Source organism: Macrotis lagotis, chromosome 1 (genome assembly GCF_037893015.1).
Source record: "Macrotis lagotis isolate mMagLag1 chromosome 1, bilby.v1.9.chrom.fasta, whole genome shotgun sequence".
Taxonomy (NCBI): Eukaryota; Metazoa; Chordata; class Mammalia; order Peramelemorphia; family Peramelidae; genus Macrotis; species Macrotis lagotis.
In genome coordinates this window covers 835,664,744-835,680,906 of record NC_133658.1, presented here as the reverse complement: position 1 = coordinate 835,680,906, position 16,163 = coordinate 835,664,744, and the positions used below count along the sequence as shown (strand labels likewise).

General features: G+C 45.0%; 2 protein-coding genes across 5 annotated transcripts; one reads left to right on the top strand and one right to left on the bottom strand.

Moving 5' to 3' along the window:
• Window positions 1-2,404: 2,404 nt before the first annotated feature.
• TOMT (transmembrane O-methyltransferase) lies at window positions 2,405-4,329 on the top strand. The gene is made up of 3 exons (XM_074217335.1): window positions 2,405-2,663; window positions 3,123-3,319; window positions 4,009-4,329. The coding sequence occupies exons 1-3, from the start codon at window positions 2,405-2,407 to the stop codon at window positions 4,327-4,329; spliced, it is 777 nt and encodes a 258-aa protein (XP_074073436.1).
• A 1,800-nt stretch (window positions 4,330-6,129) lies between these two features.
• Window positions 6,130-14,097, bottom strand: ANAPC15 (anaphase promoting complex subunit 15). 4 transcript variants are annotated; one of them, XM_074217333.1, is made up of 5 exons: window positions 13,943-14,097; window positions 11,313-11,439; window positions 7,808-7,867; window positions 6,675-6,812; window positions 6,130-6,377 (listed from the first exon to the last, which is right to left on the bottom strand). In XM_074217333.1, exons 2-5 carry the CDS (start codon window positions 11,430-11,432, stop codon window positions 6,330-6,332), a joined length of 366 nt encoding a protein of 121 aa, XP_074073434.1. In that variant the 5' UTR covers window positions 11,433-11,439; window positions 13,943-14,097; the 3' UTR covers window positions 6,130-6,329. The 4 variants fall into 4 exon arrangements, with proteins under 4 accessions (XP_074073434.1, XP_074073433.1, XP_074073432.1 ...); XM_074217332.1 differs by having other exon boundaries at window positions 13,907-13,947; XM_074217331.1 differs by lacking the exon at window positions 13,943-14,097 and adding an exon at window positions 13,426-13,509.
• Between the last annotated feature and the right edge of the window lie 2,066 nt (window positions 14,098-16,163).

Here is a 16,163-nt window from a genome sequence, read left to right as displayed (position 1 = left end):
CTAGCATTGCAGTTGTCTATTGAAGTTTCCCATTTATTCATTTTCCTACTTTGTGATTAAATGGCAAGATTTTCTTTCTGATGTGATTTTAAAAGAGGCGAGGCATTGTTTTAAATTAACCTGTATTCTTTGAAGGTATTGAGATTGTTCTTTGTGATTGTCATGGTGCTGTTAGCACCATGTCCTGGTTTTTGCAAAACTAGTGTGCAATTGGGGCAGGATCGGATGCCCATTGAGGACTGGTAGTTTCGCACTTTACACAATTGACTAATGTGTGATGAGAGGTATTGAAAGATCCTTATAATAATGCTGTGAACAACATGGGGACAACTTGAGGAACTTGCCCAGGATTTACAAAGAGGAAGGAAAGGCAAAATCTATATTTCATAAACTACTTGATGAGTCATATATCTGAAATAGAGAGATAATTATGTTGAGCAAAGTTTGGAAACTGATTCTTAAGTCACTTAAGGTATATAAGGAGATGGTGAAGAGATTTAAAATGGTCCTGGAAGGAGAGATGAACTGAAGATGAAGAGAAGAATGTGCTAGTAGGGAGAGAGCATCTTGCAGCTTGACTCAACAATTAAGAGTAATTGTTAGGGAGGTAAAACAGACTATTGGTCTGTCAGGATAAAGGAAAAAAGGAGCATGTTATGGCCCTTTTCAGGGGAGCATCACTTGCCAACAAGTGAGGAACACTTTTGAGTCCTGGTAAAGAAACAAGACAATGAGGGCAGGGGCGGCTAGGTGGCGCAGTGGATAAAGCACTGGCCTTGGAGTCAGGAGTACCTGACTTCAAATCCGACCTCAGACACTTAATTACCTAGCTGTGTGCCCTTGGGCAAGCCACTTAACCCCACCTGCCTTGCAAAAAAAAAAAACCTAAAAAAAAAACAACAATGGGGGCAGCTGGAGAGAGTGGATAGAGCACCAGTCCTAGAGTCATGAGGACCTGAGTTCATATCCACCCTCAGACACTTCATAATTACCTAGTTGTATGACTTTGGGCAAGTTACTTAACCCTACTGCTTTGCAAAAAAAAAAAAAAAAAAATACAATGGATGCAGATTACTGCAAATGGAGAAAATAAGAATCCATGGGGAACCTGCAAGAAAGAACATCTATTTGAAGTCAGAGGGCCTGTGTTTAGATATCCTCATTCTGTCTCTTACTACCTATCTAGTGACCTTTTGGAAGTCACTTTACTATCTGGACTTCAGTTTCTGTATTTGTAAAATGAGGAGGTTGGTCTAGATGACCACTAAGATTTTTACAACTCTGAGTGGATGATTAATTGATTTAGTAGCTTCATCTAAAAGGGACCTTAGTTAATCTTGTTCAGGGTGACCAATCTTTTAGCTCTTCTGGGCCACACCATCCAATAAACTACAAGAGTCAGAAATATTAAGTTCTATATGTGGCCTTTGACAAGTTTTTATTGGGTAATGTGGCCCAGATAGCTAAGAAACAGGACTTCCATGATCTAGTAAGAAACAGGAGGAGGAAATAAAGAAGTTTACTCAAGATCACACACCAATTAACTGTCAGAGTCAGTTCTGAACCCAGATCCAACACTATAGCTGCCTCTTTCACAAAAAGAGAATTGAACATTTGAATCTAGTCTTTGGGAAAAGAATTGTCGGAAAAGGGGGGACCATGGGTCTCAGCAGCCATAATTTAGATCCTATTCCTCGTTTTCTAAAAATTAAGATGCAGTAGTTCAGACATACCATACCTGAAGCCCTTAGGGGTAAACCAGGAAGCAGACTGCCTTGGGGAATGGGAGGGGAGAAACAGCTCCAGGTTCCACCTGGCCTGTCCTAACCTGAGCTCCTACTCTCAAGTGACAATTAATAATTGAAGGTAAGTGGCTGCTTCTCCTGGAGCATCTGTTTGTGCACTTCATCTCCATTTCCTCCAACCTGGGGCTTCTCCACTCCTGTCCTATTCCTGTGCCCACCTGTTCTCCAGATCAGGTAAGCAGAAGCACTAGGAAGCCCCCAAACCCAGGACTCCAGAGGAGATAATGACAGAGCAAGGAATAAAAAACTCAGATTATTTTTTTTCCCCTCTGGGAGTGGATAAAGTAGTATTTCTCAAAGTTCCCAAATTTAGGACGAATTTATTTAGGAAATTTAGAAATACAATGAAGAGTTCTGTTGTTGGGAGCTGAGCTGGCTCAATGTGTGGTCTTGGGGTGGCTCCCTAACCCTAAATTCTAAAAAAGAATACTTGCTAGACAACAAATGTCTTCTTAGGGAGGCTGGCACATAAAGATTTCCCAAATTGAACCAGTTTAGAGAAACTCTGAATCCTTCCTGTTATTTCTGTGGCTCTTGTTACTTGTGCCCTTTTGTCTCCTATTCTTTCCCTCCTGCAGGACCCAGGGGGAAACAAGAGCATGTCTCCAGCCATTGCACTGGCCTTTCTGCCACTGGTTGTGACCCTGCTGGCCCGGTATCGCCATTATTTCCGGCTACTAGTCCGGGCTGTGTTACTTCGGGGGATTCGTGATTGCTTGACAGGACTACGGCCAGAGGAGCGAGCCTTCAGCTATGTGCTGACCAATGCCCTGCCTGGAGACCCCAGCCACATCCTTGCCACCTTTGATCACTGGAGCAGCCGCTGCGAGTACCTGGCCCACCTGGGACCCCTCAAAGGTCAGGCCCACCCTAAACTCATCTCTTTTCAGAAGCCTTTCTTAGGAGCCAGACTAATATGTTTCTAGGTTTTCAAGGATTTCAAGATTTATGACAGCTTAGAAATCACTGAGTCCAAACAGAAGAAGAGACCAAGATAAGTTTCTGCCCACAGGTGGAAGGCCTGGGACCTCAGCCTCATACTCCCAGTCTAGGGCTCTTTCCACTGTCTCATGATGCTATATTAAAAACTCCAACATGGAAAATGCTTTGGGCAGGCGGTGAGGAGGCCTGGGCTCTGATCCTAGAAATGCCACTAATGTGCTCTGGGATCTGATACAGCTGCCACTTTCTCAGATGCCAGGGTCTCCTGCCCAAGAGGGGTTTGTCTGTTCCACCTCAAACCAGACATTTCCTGAGGACAAGGAGTCTCCTTCCTCTCTCTCCCCAGTTCCAGCCTGTGACTTGTTCTTTCCTCAGGTCAGATCCTGACCCGCCTCATAATGCAACAGGCCCCAGAGTGCGTGCTAGAGCTGGGTACCCGCTGTGGATATGCTACCCTGCTCATTGCTCAAGCCCTGCCTCCAGGAAGTCGGGTCCTCACTATAGAGATGGACCCTCGGACAGCGACTGTGGCAGAAAAGGTCATCCGCCTGGCTGGTTTTGATGAGTGCAAGGTCAGACTCCTTTCCAACCCTTCATCTCACTTTCTCTTGGGAGTCTGATCCACAGGCTCTCCTGGTCCCAAACAGTGTGAGCTCACACTCCTCTTGCTTTCCCTACCTATACTCATACAGTGAAAGCTTCTGCCTTGGGGAGTAAAATGAACCTGTGAAAGTAAAACAGAAGGGGCAGCTAGGTAGCGCAGTGCATAGAGCACTGGCTCTGGAGTCAGGAGTACCTGAGTTCAAATCTGACCTCAGATACTTAATAATAACCTAGCTGTGTGGCCTTGGGCAAGCCACTTAACCCCATTGCCTTGCAAAAACTAAAAAAAAAAAAAAAAAGTAAAACAGAAGAATGTTAAGGAGCCCTTAGAACATGGAATAGTGTTAGAACTGGAGGGAGTCTAAAAATATAGACCAGAATGTTAGAGTTCAAACATCCTGCTATGGAAAGAACCTTAGACCATATTGGTCAATCACCTGTTTTTTTTTTATAGAAGGGGAAATTGAGGCTTAGAGAAGGGAAATGACTTACTGAGTTCACAATATAAATGACTTGTCAAGCTAGGAGCAGGCCTGTTATTCTTCTGTTTTCATCATCCACGAGGAAAAGAAATACATAAGCCCCTGAAAGGAGAGGTCTGGTTTCCTTCTGCATCTTTTTCCCTCTGTGTCTCTTCTCACACATCTCTATTTGGCAGGTGGAGCTGATCGTGGGGCGCTCTGAGGAGGTGATCCCCCGTCTACAGTCCCAATACAGAGTACATCAGGCTGCACTGGTGCTACTGGGGCACCGGCCTCGATGCTACCTGCGGGACCTGCAGCTCCTGGAAACCCATGCTTTGCTGCCTGCTGATGCCACTGTGCTGGCAGATCATGTGCTCTTCCCTGGGGCACCACGCTTCCTGCAATATGCCAAGGCCTGTGGTCGCTACCGCTGTCGCCTCCACCACACTGGACTCCAATATTTCCCTGCCATCCGTGATGGTCTGGCTCAACTCACTTACTTGGGACCAGGCTGAGGGAGGTCCATTCTTCTTAGGATCATAGGATGTAGAGCTGGAAAGGATCCCACAGACCATACAGTTCAAATTCTCATTTACAGAGGAGACACCCAAGACCAAGGTCATATACATGGAGGTAGACTGGGATCTGCACTTAAATTTTCAGACTCCAAATCCAGCCTTCTGCCTACTTTAGCCTGCTTCCTTCGGCCACATGGTACAATAGAAAGACCACTGCTTCCCATAGGAGACTGGGAGAGGTGCGAAGGGTCACAGGTAGCAATTGATAAGGCTCTCTCACCATTCTCTCTGCTTCTCCTCCTTTGACCAGGCAGGGTCTTCTAATAACTATCTGGTCCCATTCAGACCTAGGCTCAGCTTGGTCCCATAGTCCTCCTTCCCAAGAGGCCAGGAGGAGAGGAGATAAAGTAGAAGGGGCCTCAGTGGACACTAGACATGAACTCAAGGTTTAAATCCTAGTTTCAATGCTAGCTGGGTGACCTTAGATAAATCACTTTTCTTTGGGCCTGTTTGCTTATCTATAAAATGGAATTATGCCTATGCCACAGGAATTGTTGTGAGCAGTGTTTCTAAATTTTGGAAATGGGAGCTATTAATGCTTCTTCTGAGTCAATCCCTAGTTTGGCTGCCAGGGACCCACTGAGGTGCCCTCATACTCCTGCCTCCTCCCCAGAGAGGCAGGGGTACAAGTTTAGAAGGCCAAGAAGAGCACACTATCAATGTGGAGGACTGTTTTCCACACTCAAGTGACCTCTCTGCTCATTCTTTCCCTTTTCCCAAGTCCAAGAATTATCCAGCCCTCTATCCTCCAAGACTTAGATTTGGTCTTGCCTTCTGGCTTTCATAAGGTCTTATGGAGAGAATAAAGTAAAAATGGATTCAGAGTTGGTTGAATGGAAAGAATGTTGGTCCTGGGGAGCATAGGATTATAGCTTGTTAGGGCTGGTCCAAGATAGTAGCCCATTTGTCTAAGGCCCCACTGCAGGAACCAGGTCTTTATGCTAACAAGCTCCCCTCCTGATCCCGGCCCCACTACAAAGCAGAAGATCTTGACTGAGTTCCACTGGTTAGCTCAATGATTTGGACTTGGTCTTCCCCTCCCTGAGACCATCTCCTCATCTGGAACACTTTTCACATTCTAATTCACTATAGAAATGTAAGCTATTCTGAGTTCCTTTTCTCCAGCATCAATATCTAGCCCTTCTGCTAGGCAAAAAGTATGGATGCCCCTGTGTCCCCAAAGGCATCAGGGACTTCAGCAGTCCCTACCTAAAGCCCATGCTGGGAAGACAATTCCTAGGCATTCCTTGGACACAATTCCATCTCCTTGGACTCAATTCACCTAAAACCCTGAATCCTGGGACTTTGAGGGTTTTCTTTCAGTCTCAGGAAGCTCTTCACGTTGCCCTTAATATCTCACATTTTTCTAGCACTTTCCTTCACCAGGCTGTGAGGTAGACATTCTCATTATTCCCATTTTATAGCAACTAAGGCTCAAGGGGGTTTGTGACTTTAAGGCCCATAGTCACAAAACTATAAATGTTGGAGCCAAGATGTAATTCAATTCAGTCATCACTGAGCACCTGTTCCAAGTCAGGCACAGTGCTGGGTGCTGGGGATACAACACAAAATTGAGCCCAGGCCTCTCTGGATGCCAAGTGGAATGTTCTTTCCACTAGGTCATTCTGTCCAGAAGCATGACAGAAATAATAGTGCTCTTACATCCAGAGCAGAAAAAAACGAGGCCCCAAGGGGTGAACAGGGACTCTGGAGGCATAAGAGATATGGAAAATAAGATTTTGAAAAAGAAACCACCCTGTGTCTTTATTAAAAGGATTAGGAGGTGGAGGATAGGAAGAGGGTGGAGGGGGGGCCAGTGGCCTGGTCAAGCAGCAACTTCTGGGCTTCAGTGGATAACTGCTCTGTACCCAAGAGGCCCAGAGAGAGAAGAAGACAGCTCTGGGGTCCAGTCTGCAGCACTGTCCTGCCAACCCCAGCTAGATCATCCACTGGTCCTGGTCCTGTTCAGCACCTTCCATATCCACCTGGGGAGGTAGAGGGAGGCAAACAGAGCTGATAGGCTTTCCATACCCATAGTCCCTGAGCCAACTAGGCCTTTCAAGCACCAGACTTAGGAGAGCTAAGTTTCTAGGGGATAGTGGCAGGCTATGGGCTTGGACACAACCCCATCTCCTTGAACTTATCAGAGGGGGCAAGACCACAGCTCATGGGGGTTCACAATAGTGAGAAACTTTGATTGAGACACCCTCCTCCCCCCAACTCCTCACTCAATGAGGTCTGTGCCATACAGGGCTCTAGAGGGAAGAACCAACTCAACCTACCTCATTGATTTCCCCATCATCAGGAGACTCATTATAATCATTCATCTCATCCATGTCTTGCATGTCCTCATCATCTTCTGAATCTTCCTCGCTATCCTCATCATCCTCATCATCCTCTTCTTCCTCATCATCATAGTGCTACCAAAGAAAATATTAAGTTAGTTTAGGGGAGAGATGGGGGCATGGGGCTAGCCTCCTGGCTGGGAAGTGGGGCTCTATCCCACATGAATCCCTCAGCTTTCATTTTCAAAACTCAACTCAATGAAATCAATTAATCTATACCTCCAACCTCTAGTACAGTCCTTTAGTACAATAAGGAGGTAGGAAAATTGGGAAAGGGTAAGGAAAAAGAATCCTGCCCTTTGGACATTTTCATGCCTTCTTCTCCAATGCCTGACTGTGATGGGACCCAGGTTCTATTTTCTGACTGCCCAAAAGGCAATAGGTTCTAGCCTATCAGACCCCAAGGACAAGTTGTGGAAGCTAGGGCCATACCTCCTATGGTCTTTACAAGGCAGAGATTGACTTCAGATCACTCCAGGGATACATGAGAAAACCAATAAAGAATTTCTTTGATCCCATTGGAGTCTATTTGTATTATCCTCTCAAAGAACTGAGATTCTCATAGGAATTCTCTGTAAAACAACTTTTACCTTATTCCACAAACAAGCTTTTCAAAAGGAGTGATTCAACTAAGAGGCAGAACAATAGAAATGGAGTCCAGAGAGACCTGGGCTCCAATTCCAGTTGTGGCACTTGTGGGCTGTGTGAGTTGGATATTTGACTTCTCTGTGAAGTAAAGATCAAGAGTACTCACATCATTTTTTTGAGATGAGAAAATTACTTCAAAAAGCTTAAATCACTGTAAAAATGGGAGGGACTGTTGTCCTAGGAGATCGACATCTCAGGCCCATCCCAATTCCCCATCTCACCCTTTTCCTGTGGGGATTCTTTTTATTCCTTGTCCCAGAGACTCTTCTGCCTGGGTATTCCTTTCCAGTGTTCAAAAGCTCTACTCTGTACCTCCCCACTACCTAGTCTTTTTGGGTCTCAGTTAAACTCCTTATCCCTCTTGGCTCATGAAGCCCAGATACTACAGAGTGTTTGTGACCAAGAAAATTTGCTGGGCTCACCTCTGAAGCTGGTTTCCCAATGGGTACTAAGTTGTTGTCTCTCTCAGCGATACTCTGGAGCTATGGGAAAAATTGAGTAAGAGAGGATGGTTATAGAAGTGATAGAAAGATCTTCACCCCAAAAAAGGAGACAATCCTTCCTCCCTAGGACACACAGACCCCATCCATCTGTTCTCTCATGACCTTATTCTCACTCCTTCCAAGGTAAGAGAGAACACAGTATGAAGGAAGTGAGATTTAATGGTAGGTATAATCAGAGCTCTGAAAAGGGATGTTGAGGAAGGATCACAATAGCCAGATTGTTGCTAAGCAATCAGTTACTGATACAACTAGCCATTAAAACTATTATTAGGGGCGGCTAGGTAGTGCAGTGGATAGAACACCAGCCATGGAGTCAGGAGTACCTGAGTTCAAATCTGACCTCAGACACTTAATAATTACCTAGCTGTGTGGCCTTGGGCAAGCCACTTAATTCCATTGCCTTGCAAAAACCTAAAAAAACCCCAAAACCTATTATTGTCCTTTATGATAAAGAATGTGAGCCACCTGAGACAGAGTTGATGGTATCAGAACACAGACTGAAACACATTTTTTTTCCTCTTTCTTTCACTTTATTTCCCATGAGGTTTTATATTTTTGTGGGGGAGAGGGTATTATGTTTACTCTTAAACAAGAATATTTTAGTGATGTGTAAATAAATTAAATAAAATAAAATTTTTTTAAAAAAACTATTACTGTCCTGTCCAGGACTGAAACTTGGTAGCCCACAGATGGAAAGGAGAAGCAGCTGGGGTCTTTTGATTCACAGTTCACCAGCATCTAATTGTCAGATCTACTTTAGGGAAGGTAATACCTAGGGTAGCAATGGGCTTTGGGTCACATGTACACTCACACGAACACAGAAAGTATTCCCATGACCAAACAATGAGTCTATTTAGCTATTTCACTGGAGGAAAGTGTTCTCAGACCTCACCTGGCTAGCAAGGAGAAAATAATGGCTAACAGGGTGTCTTTCCTTTCTCCCCTGTCCCACAGTTACCTTGGGGCCTCTAGGCAGGAAAAGTGACATGGTTGATTATATCATTTGGATGACCTTAGAGTCCTCAATTATTAGTCTTGTAGTGAGATGAAAGACCATCAGACTGTACCAATTTCACTTGCCATTATGATCTCAAGACACTGACATGCTGGTAAACATGTAGCACACCTGGGCTTTGTCACTGGCCCCAAAACAGAACTCTCTCTCTCTCTCTCCATATATATATATATATATATATACACACACACACACACACACACACACACACACACACACACACGTGTGTGTGTGTGTGTGTGTGTGTGTGTTGCATCTCCTAACTAGATTGTGAGCGCCATGAAAGCAGGAACTATCTTGGTTTTGTTACTGTTAGGTTTTTTCCTCCTCTCTGTATCTCCAACACTTAGTATAAGCATTTGCCACAAAGTTAAGTACTCAATGATTTTTTCATTCCTTTATTCATTCATCTATTTATTCCTCTAAATGGGGAGTGGAGAAACCCTGCCCTGCTGCTCTCAATGCCAAATTTCACTTTAAAGCGTTAATTTCATAATCTCAGCTCATAAAACGTTTCCTAATCCTGGTTTTAATTGAGAGAGGCCTAGGCTCATACACCAGCTCTATGACATTGAGTCTGCCACCTTCTTTTTCTAGGTCTGTTTCTTTATCTGTAAAACAAAGTTCATAATACTCAAGACTGCCTCCTTCAAAGAGTTGTTGAACAGAAAGTCCTCTGTAAACATTAAAACACCATAGAGGGGTGGCTAGGTGGTGCAGTGGATAGAGCACTGGCTTGGGAGTCAGGAGTACCTGAGTTCAAGTCTGGCCTCAGACACTTAATAATTACCTAGCCGTGTGGCCTTGGGCAAGCCACTTAATCCCATTCCCTTGAAAAAAAAAATCTAAAAAGCAAAATCAAAAAACAAAAACAAAAACACCATAGAAAGGGGAGCTTTTAGCATGCTGAAGGGAGGTTTCATGCTAATCTTGTCCCAGGCTTGGCCATTCCTTCTCACCAACAGCATCATAGCCCTCCCCCTTTCAAGTTGGGATTCCATTCCCTACCTGAGACTTTGCTTCATGTGCCTTTTAGACTCACTGTCTCCAAATCCTTCTGTCCCAAAAGACCTAGTTTAGGGGCCATCTTTTCTAGGAATCCTTTCTAAAGGTCACATTATTTGGTAGAGGATGCCCTCTGTGTGTATCCTAGCTCTCTGCTCCTTATGACCTATATCTTTGGACAAAATACAACCTCTACTGGTCTCTGTTAATCAGATCAACACAAAGATAACAAAAGATATAAATAGTATATGTTCAAGGAACTTTATGAAAAGAGGCTTATGAATACACTGTTCTGGAGCTATAAATTAGTCAGACCTTTTTGGAAAACAATTTTGTCCAAATCCTGTGACCCAGAGATCCTACTCCAGGCACAAACCACAAGGAGGACAAAGAGAGAGAGGGAAAGGTCCCACTCATACAAAAATATTTATATCAACAATTTTTGTTGTAGCAATAAATTGGAAGGCAAATGGAGACCAGGATTCTGTGAGGAAAGTTCCCTCCAGAGAATATAGTGATGTAAAATTGGAAATCAACTCTCACAAGATCACAGGAGCTGGCAGGGACCTTTATGACTAACTACTTCAACAGCTTTGAGTTGGAGGATACCTTAGTTCAACCCCTTCATTTTATCCAAGGTACAGAGATAGTTAAGTGATTTGTCCCAGTGTCACAGAGGTAGTAAGTAGCAGAGCCAGGCCTGTATCTCAAGTCCTCTGACTCTGAGTCAAGTGTACCCGAGTCTTGTGCAAATCTCATTTCCCTGTCCCTGCCTCATTCCATTCCTAGGAATTCTTTTATTACAAAGGTGGAGAAAGAGAGATCCAGACAATAGGAGGGACTTGCCCAAAGTCATACAAAAAAAGGGGAGGAAGAAGCTGACTAGAGGAGGTAGATGGAGACCCATCATAGGAGAGAAGTAGAACTACAGATATTGGACATGTGAACTGAGAAGGTCTTAGTTGTAATCTAAACAATTCTCTCATTTTCAACAGAAGGAGACTGAGTCTCAGAAAAGTGATGTGAATCACTCCATATATAGTCAAGATTTGCACCCAGGTTCTCAAATCCTGTGTTCTTGCAGCAATCATTCAGCTCAGTCCCTTCTTTTTTATAAAGGAGGAAATAGATCAAGGGAAAGGAAGGAACATGACCATGGACACATGTTGTCAGTGGCAGAATTGGGATTTGAATGCAGGTCTAGTGATTTTTATTTCCAGTTTGTCATAGTATTACCTTTCTTTAAAAGAATAAGCCATGGATGACATGGCGAGTATGAATGATCAGAGCAGTTAGCATTGTAGCCAGACTCGCTGTAAAGTCCCCTCTTAGTCTGAGCCTCCCCTTTTCTGAAGAGCCTGAGAGAAGAGGAGAGGGATATATTTCTAGGGCCCAACTACTCACCCAGGCCTGATGCTGCTGTTCTTGTTGTTGAAGTTCGTTTTCATCCACACAGGGTCGGTCCAGGTTAAACCACAAGGACTCAGTGACACGTGGAAGTAATGAGGGGAATAAGGTAGACATGGCTTCTCTAGAAAACAAAGGACCCAGAGGGATATGGGATGTTAAGTTACAATCTTTTGGAATAAAAGATGAGGAACAGGCAACTCTATCCCTGACCCTTTTCTCATTAGAAAAAGGGATTAAAGTGATTTTTTTTAATGGAAAGGAGCTGTTCATCAACTAGGAAATGTCTAAACAAATGGTAGTATATCAATATGATGAAATGTTTGTGAAATTGCAAAAAGGACAGTTTTAGAAAAACCTGGAAAGATTAATATGAACTAATTCAGAGCAAAGTGAAAAGAATCAGAAGATTAATTTATATAATTACTATAATATTGTAAAAAGAATGAAAGACTTAAGAACTCTGGTTAATGCAATGATTAACCATGATACCAGAGGACCAATGATGAAGTGAGCTACTTTTTGATAAGGAGGTGATAAGACTCAAAACACAGAGTAAGACATACATTTTTGGATATGATCAATGCAAAAAAATTTTTTTTGCTTGACTTTATGTATTGATTACAAAGCTTTTCTTTTTTTCAATTTGAGGGTTGGGTGGAAGGATTAGAAAATAAATGCATGTTTATTTTTTTTTTTAAAACTAGGTGGCACAGTGGATAGAGCACCTGCCCTGGAGTCAGGAGTACCTCAGTTCAAATCTGGCCTCAGACACTTGATAATTACCTAGCTGTGTGGCCTTGGGTAAGCCACTTAACCCTATTTGCCTTGCAAAAAAAAAAACTGAAAAAAAAAGGAGCTGAGGTCAGACAAAGAGGTAAAAAAAGGTCAGAAGGAAGTATAAAGAAGCTCAGGGTCACAATATGAGGAAGAGGATCAGGATTATAACTTCTTCTAATTTTTCTTTTAGACTATCACATCCCAGTGAGCCTTTCACTGGGAAAAGAGACACACAGGTTCTAATTCTGACTCTACTGGCTATGGAAATTTTTTTTCCTTTTTTGGAACTTGTTTTCCCCACTTCCCTATTTTTTTTTTTTAGGTTTTGTAAGGCAAATGGGGTTAAGTAGCTTGCCTAAGGCCACACAGCTAGGTAATTAGTAAGTGTCTGACATGGACTCCAGGGCCATTGCTTTATCCACTGTGCCACCTAGCCTCCCCTTCCCTATTGTTTAAAATGCCCTCTAATGAGGTCTATGGTATCTGAAATGTAAAAATTCTAATGATGTAGATTATAACCCATCTATGACTGATCATCCTTTGTTACTCTCATCTATGTCACAGAAGTGTTATAGCCACAAAAGACTGATACTAGGTGTTCTTCATCCACTTGGATAGTTGGACCAAATTCTTTTGATTACAAATCTCATTTAGGAGCTCTATCACATTTTGGGGCATGATGGAACTGGCACAATGTTGTCATCTGCAAAAAAAAAAAATTGGAAACCTCAATTTGGGAAACCTTAATATCTATAGAAAATCTCTCTTCAATTTGAACTCTGCTAGATCCTTCCAAGAAAACCCCAAATGGAGCCACGAAGAGGCGAACTCCAAAGAAAAACGACTAAACTAAGAGTCATCACTTGTTATTTAGCTTTGCTTTTCGAGCAAATGTGAATGGATAAACCGTTATTGAAGTCGGCCAGAAAAATTACTTAACTTTTTGTTCTAAGGGTTTGAATCTGAATATCAAAAGGGACAAGGGAATCTCTCATTCCCCCCCCCTCCTTTTTTTTATTCAGTCACCTCCAACTCTTTATGATCCCATTCGGGGATTTCTCAGGAAAGATACTGGAGTGGTTTAGCGATGAGGAAACCGAGGCAAGCATGGTTATGTGACCTGTGTCGGAGGCCACATTTGAACTCGGAACCCGTCGCTCCTAATCCCAAATGTCAGCCTATGCCATCTACACCTACACCGACACGACTTGTTGCCAGGTCGTTGCTCTTTCCCCCAAATCAAATCCTTTCCATTTTTCTCCTAGCGGCGCTCAGACAGGAACCTGGGTCAGGGTAGTGGAGGCCGCATGGGGTCAGCCCAGGGACTAACCGGGGTCCAGAGAACATCCGACAAATGACAGACAGGCAGCTTTGAGAGAAGGGGAAGAAAAGCAGGGAGGTGTGTGGGAAGAAGAGGGCGTGGTGCCGGGAGAGCCAATGGGGAAGAGACAAGAGGCGGGGCCCGGAGAGCGAATGAACCAATGGGAGGAAAGAAAGGAAGGGGTTGGGGCCGTGCCTATACGGGGACACCCAGAGCGAGGAGGAAGGCGGGCCTTCGGGTAGGCGCTTGCCCTATCGAGATGGGGAAAGAACAGGAGGCGGGGCCTAGGAGTAAGGGATCGGGCAAAAGGCCAGGAAAGGAGTTTTTGTTTCCAGGTGACGGAGAGCAAGGCCAATGAACAGAAGTCTTGAGGCAAAGGGCGTGGCTTCGGGAATGGGAGCCTGACCCCAGGGAACGAGGGAGGAGCAGAAAGAATCGCTCTCAAGGCCGGAGGTAGGGTTGGGAGGATGGGGCTCTTCTTGAGGAATACCGTAGCGCCATCCATGGACCCGCTGCTCTTACTCACCGCGTCAGGAAGTAGGAGCCGGTGGTGACCCGGAAGTACTTCTGTCTTCCTCAGCCAAAGACCGCCAGTAACTGACAAAGATTGGCTCCTAGTTGAAGCCTGTGCCCATCCCAAGCGCCTTCCCTAGGGACGCGCATGCGCGCACCCAGGGCGTGAGCGCCACGCCCCTTCTCGTTTGCGGCGTGACGTCGTCTCTCGAGGGGGCTCGTGGTTGGCCCAGCGCGGCCCCGCCTCTTCCCCGCCCCCCGTCCGGTGTGGGTGCTCAGCCCATCCGTCCCGCTTCTCAGTGTGGCGCCGGCCCGGGGCCGAGGCCGCTGCCCGGGCTTGGGCCATCCCCGCCCCGGAGGAGGCCGCCCCTTGGGAGCCCGGGGTGCCCCTTTCCCCCCCGAGTCCGGCGGGCAACGCTCTCCTCGCACAAATGGAAGCACCCGGTCTTGGCCGCCAGGGCCTGGAGGAACGGGGGCGCTCCCGGCCCAGACCTCCGGGGAGGTGGGGGGGCGTAGCGAGAGCCGCCCCCCGGCCCGTGCTCAATGAAGGGGAGCCGCGGGGGACCCCTCGGGTCCAGAAGCACCGAGCTTCTCATCAAACTGCCCGGCCTGGCAGGAAGGGCGGCCCCGGGGCCCCTGAGAGGGAGCCGATGGGGTGAGCGGCTCCGGGGCCTGGAATCTGAGAGAAGCGAGGGTCCCGCGAGGCAGAAAGCCAGGGCAGGGCCCCCGAGGCCGCAGCGGAGGACCTCGTGGAGGCATCTGGCCTCGGGTTGGCAAGGTCTGGCCCCGAAGCATCAGCTCTGGAGGACCTCCGAGTACAAGGGGCCGAGCAATGGATACGGCTTCGTACAACCAGGAGAAACCGCTGAGCGAAGAGGGCATCAAGATTATGGGCACTAGGGGCACCTAGGTGGCGCAGTGGATAAAGCACCGGCCTTGGGGTCAGGAGTACCTGGGTTCAAATCTGGTCTCAGACATTTAATAATTACCTGGCTGTGTGGCCTTGGGCAAGCCACTCAACCCCATTTGCCTTGCAAAAACCTGAAAAAAAAAATTAAGGGGACTAACTTGTACAAAAATAGTCATAGCAAAACCAATGTAAAGACTAACTGCCTTCTGTGGGGGTGGGGGAGGGAAGCAAGAATGAGGGAAAATTGTAAAACTCAAAATAAAATCTTTCTTTAAAAAAAATTCATAGAAGCCTTGTTTGTGGTGGCAAAGAATTGGAAATTGTGAATGTCCATCAGTTGGGGAATGGCTGAACAAACTGGTATATGTATGTCATGGAACACTATTGTTCTGTTAGAAACCAGGAGGGATGGGAAGTCAGGGAAACCTGGAAGAATTTGCATGAACTGATGATGAGCAAGATGAGCAGAACCAGAAAAACATACACCCTAACCGCAACATGGGGGTGATGATCAACCTTGATGGACTTGCTCATTCCAAGATTGCAACAATTAGGGACAATTCTCTGTAGCCAGAGAAAGAATTGTGGAGTTTGAACAAAGATCAAAGACTATTACCTTTAATTTTAAAAAAATTTCATTATGTAATTTTGCTATCTCATATTTTATTTTTTTTCCTTAAGGATATGATTTCTCTCTCATCACATTCAACTTAGATCCATGTATACCATGAAAACAATGTAAAGACTAACACTGCATTCTATGGGAGGGTGATGAGAGGAAAGCAAGATCAGGGGGGAAATTGTAAAATTCAAAGTAAATAAATTGAATAAAAACAGTTTAAGGGGATTGGTAAAGAGATGAAGACTCATATGTACAAAGATATTTATAGCAGATATTTTTATGGTAGCAAAGAATTTGAAACTTGAGTACCAATTATTTGGGAAATTCCTGAACAAGTTAGGGTATATAAATGTGATGAAATATTATTGTCCTGGAAGAAGTAATGGAAAGAGGTTCCAACTTAAGCCAGGACTTGGCAGAGGCAGGAGGAGGATTACAAGGACTAGCCATTGGATTTAGCCAGCCAGCTGGGGAGGATGTTTGCAGCTCCAGGAGCTTAAATTGATGCCCACTCTGGTCTGAGGAAGCTGGAGTCCATGATGGGATATCTTGCTACCAGCAAAAAATGAAGTGATAACATTGGGAGTTCAGAAACAAGTAGCCAAAAGTATTAGATCTGACTATTCAAAAAAAAAAAAAGCTCTGGGGCGGCTAGGTGGCACAGTGGATAGAGCACTGGCCCTGGAGTCAGGAGGACCTGAG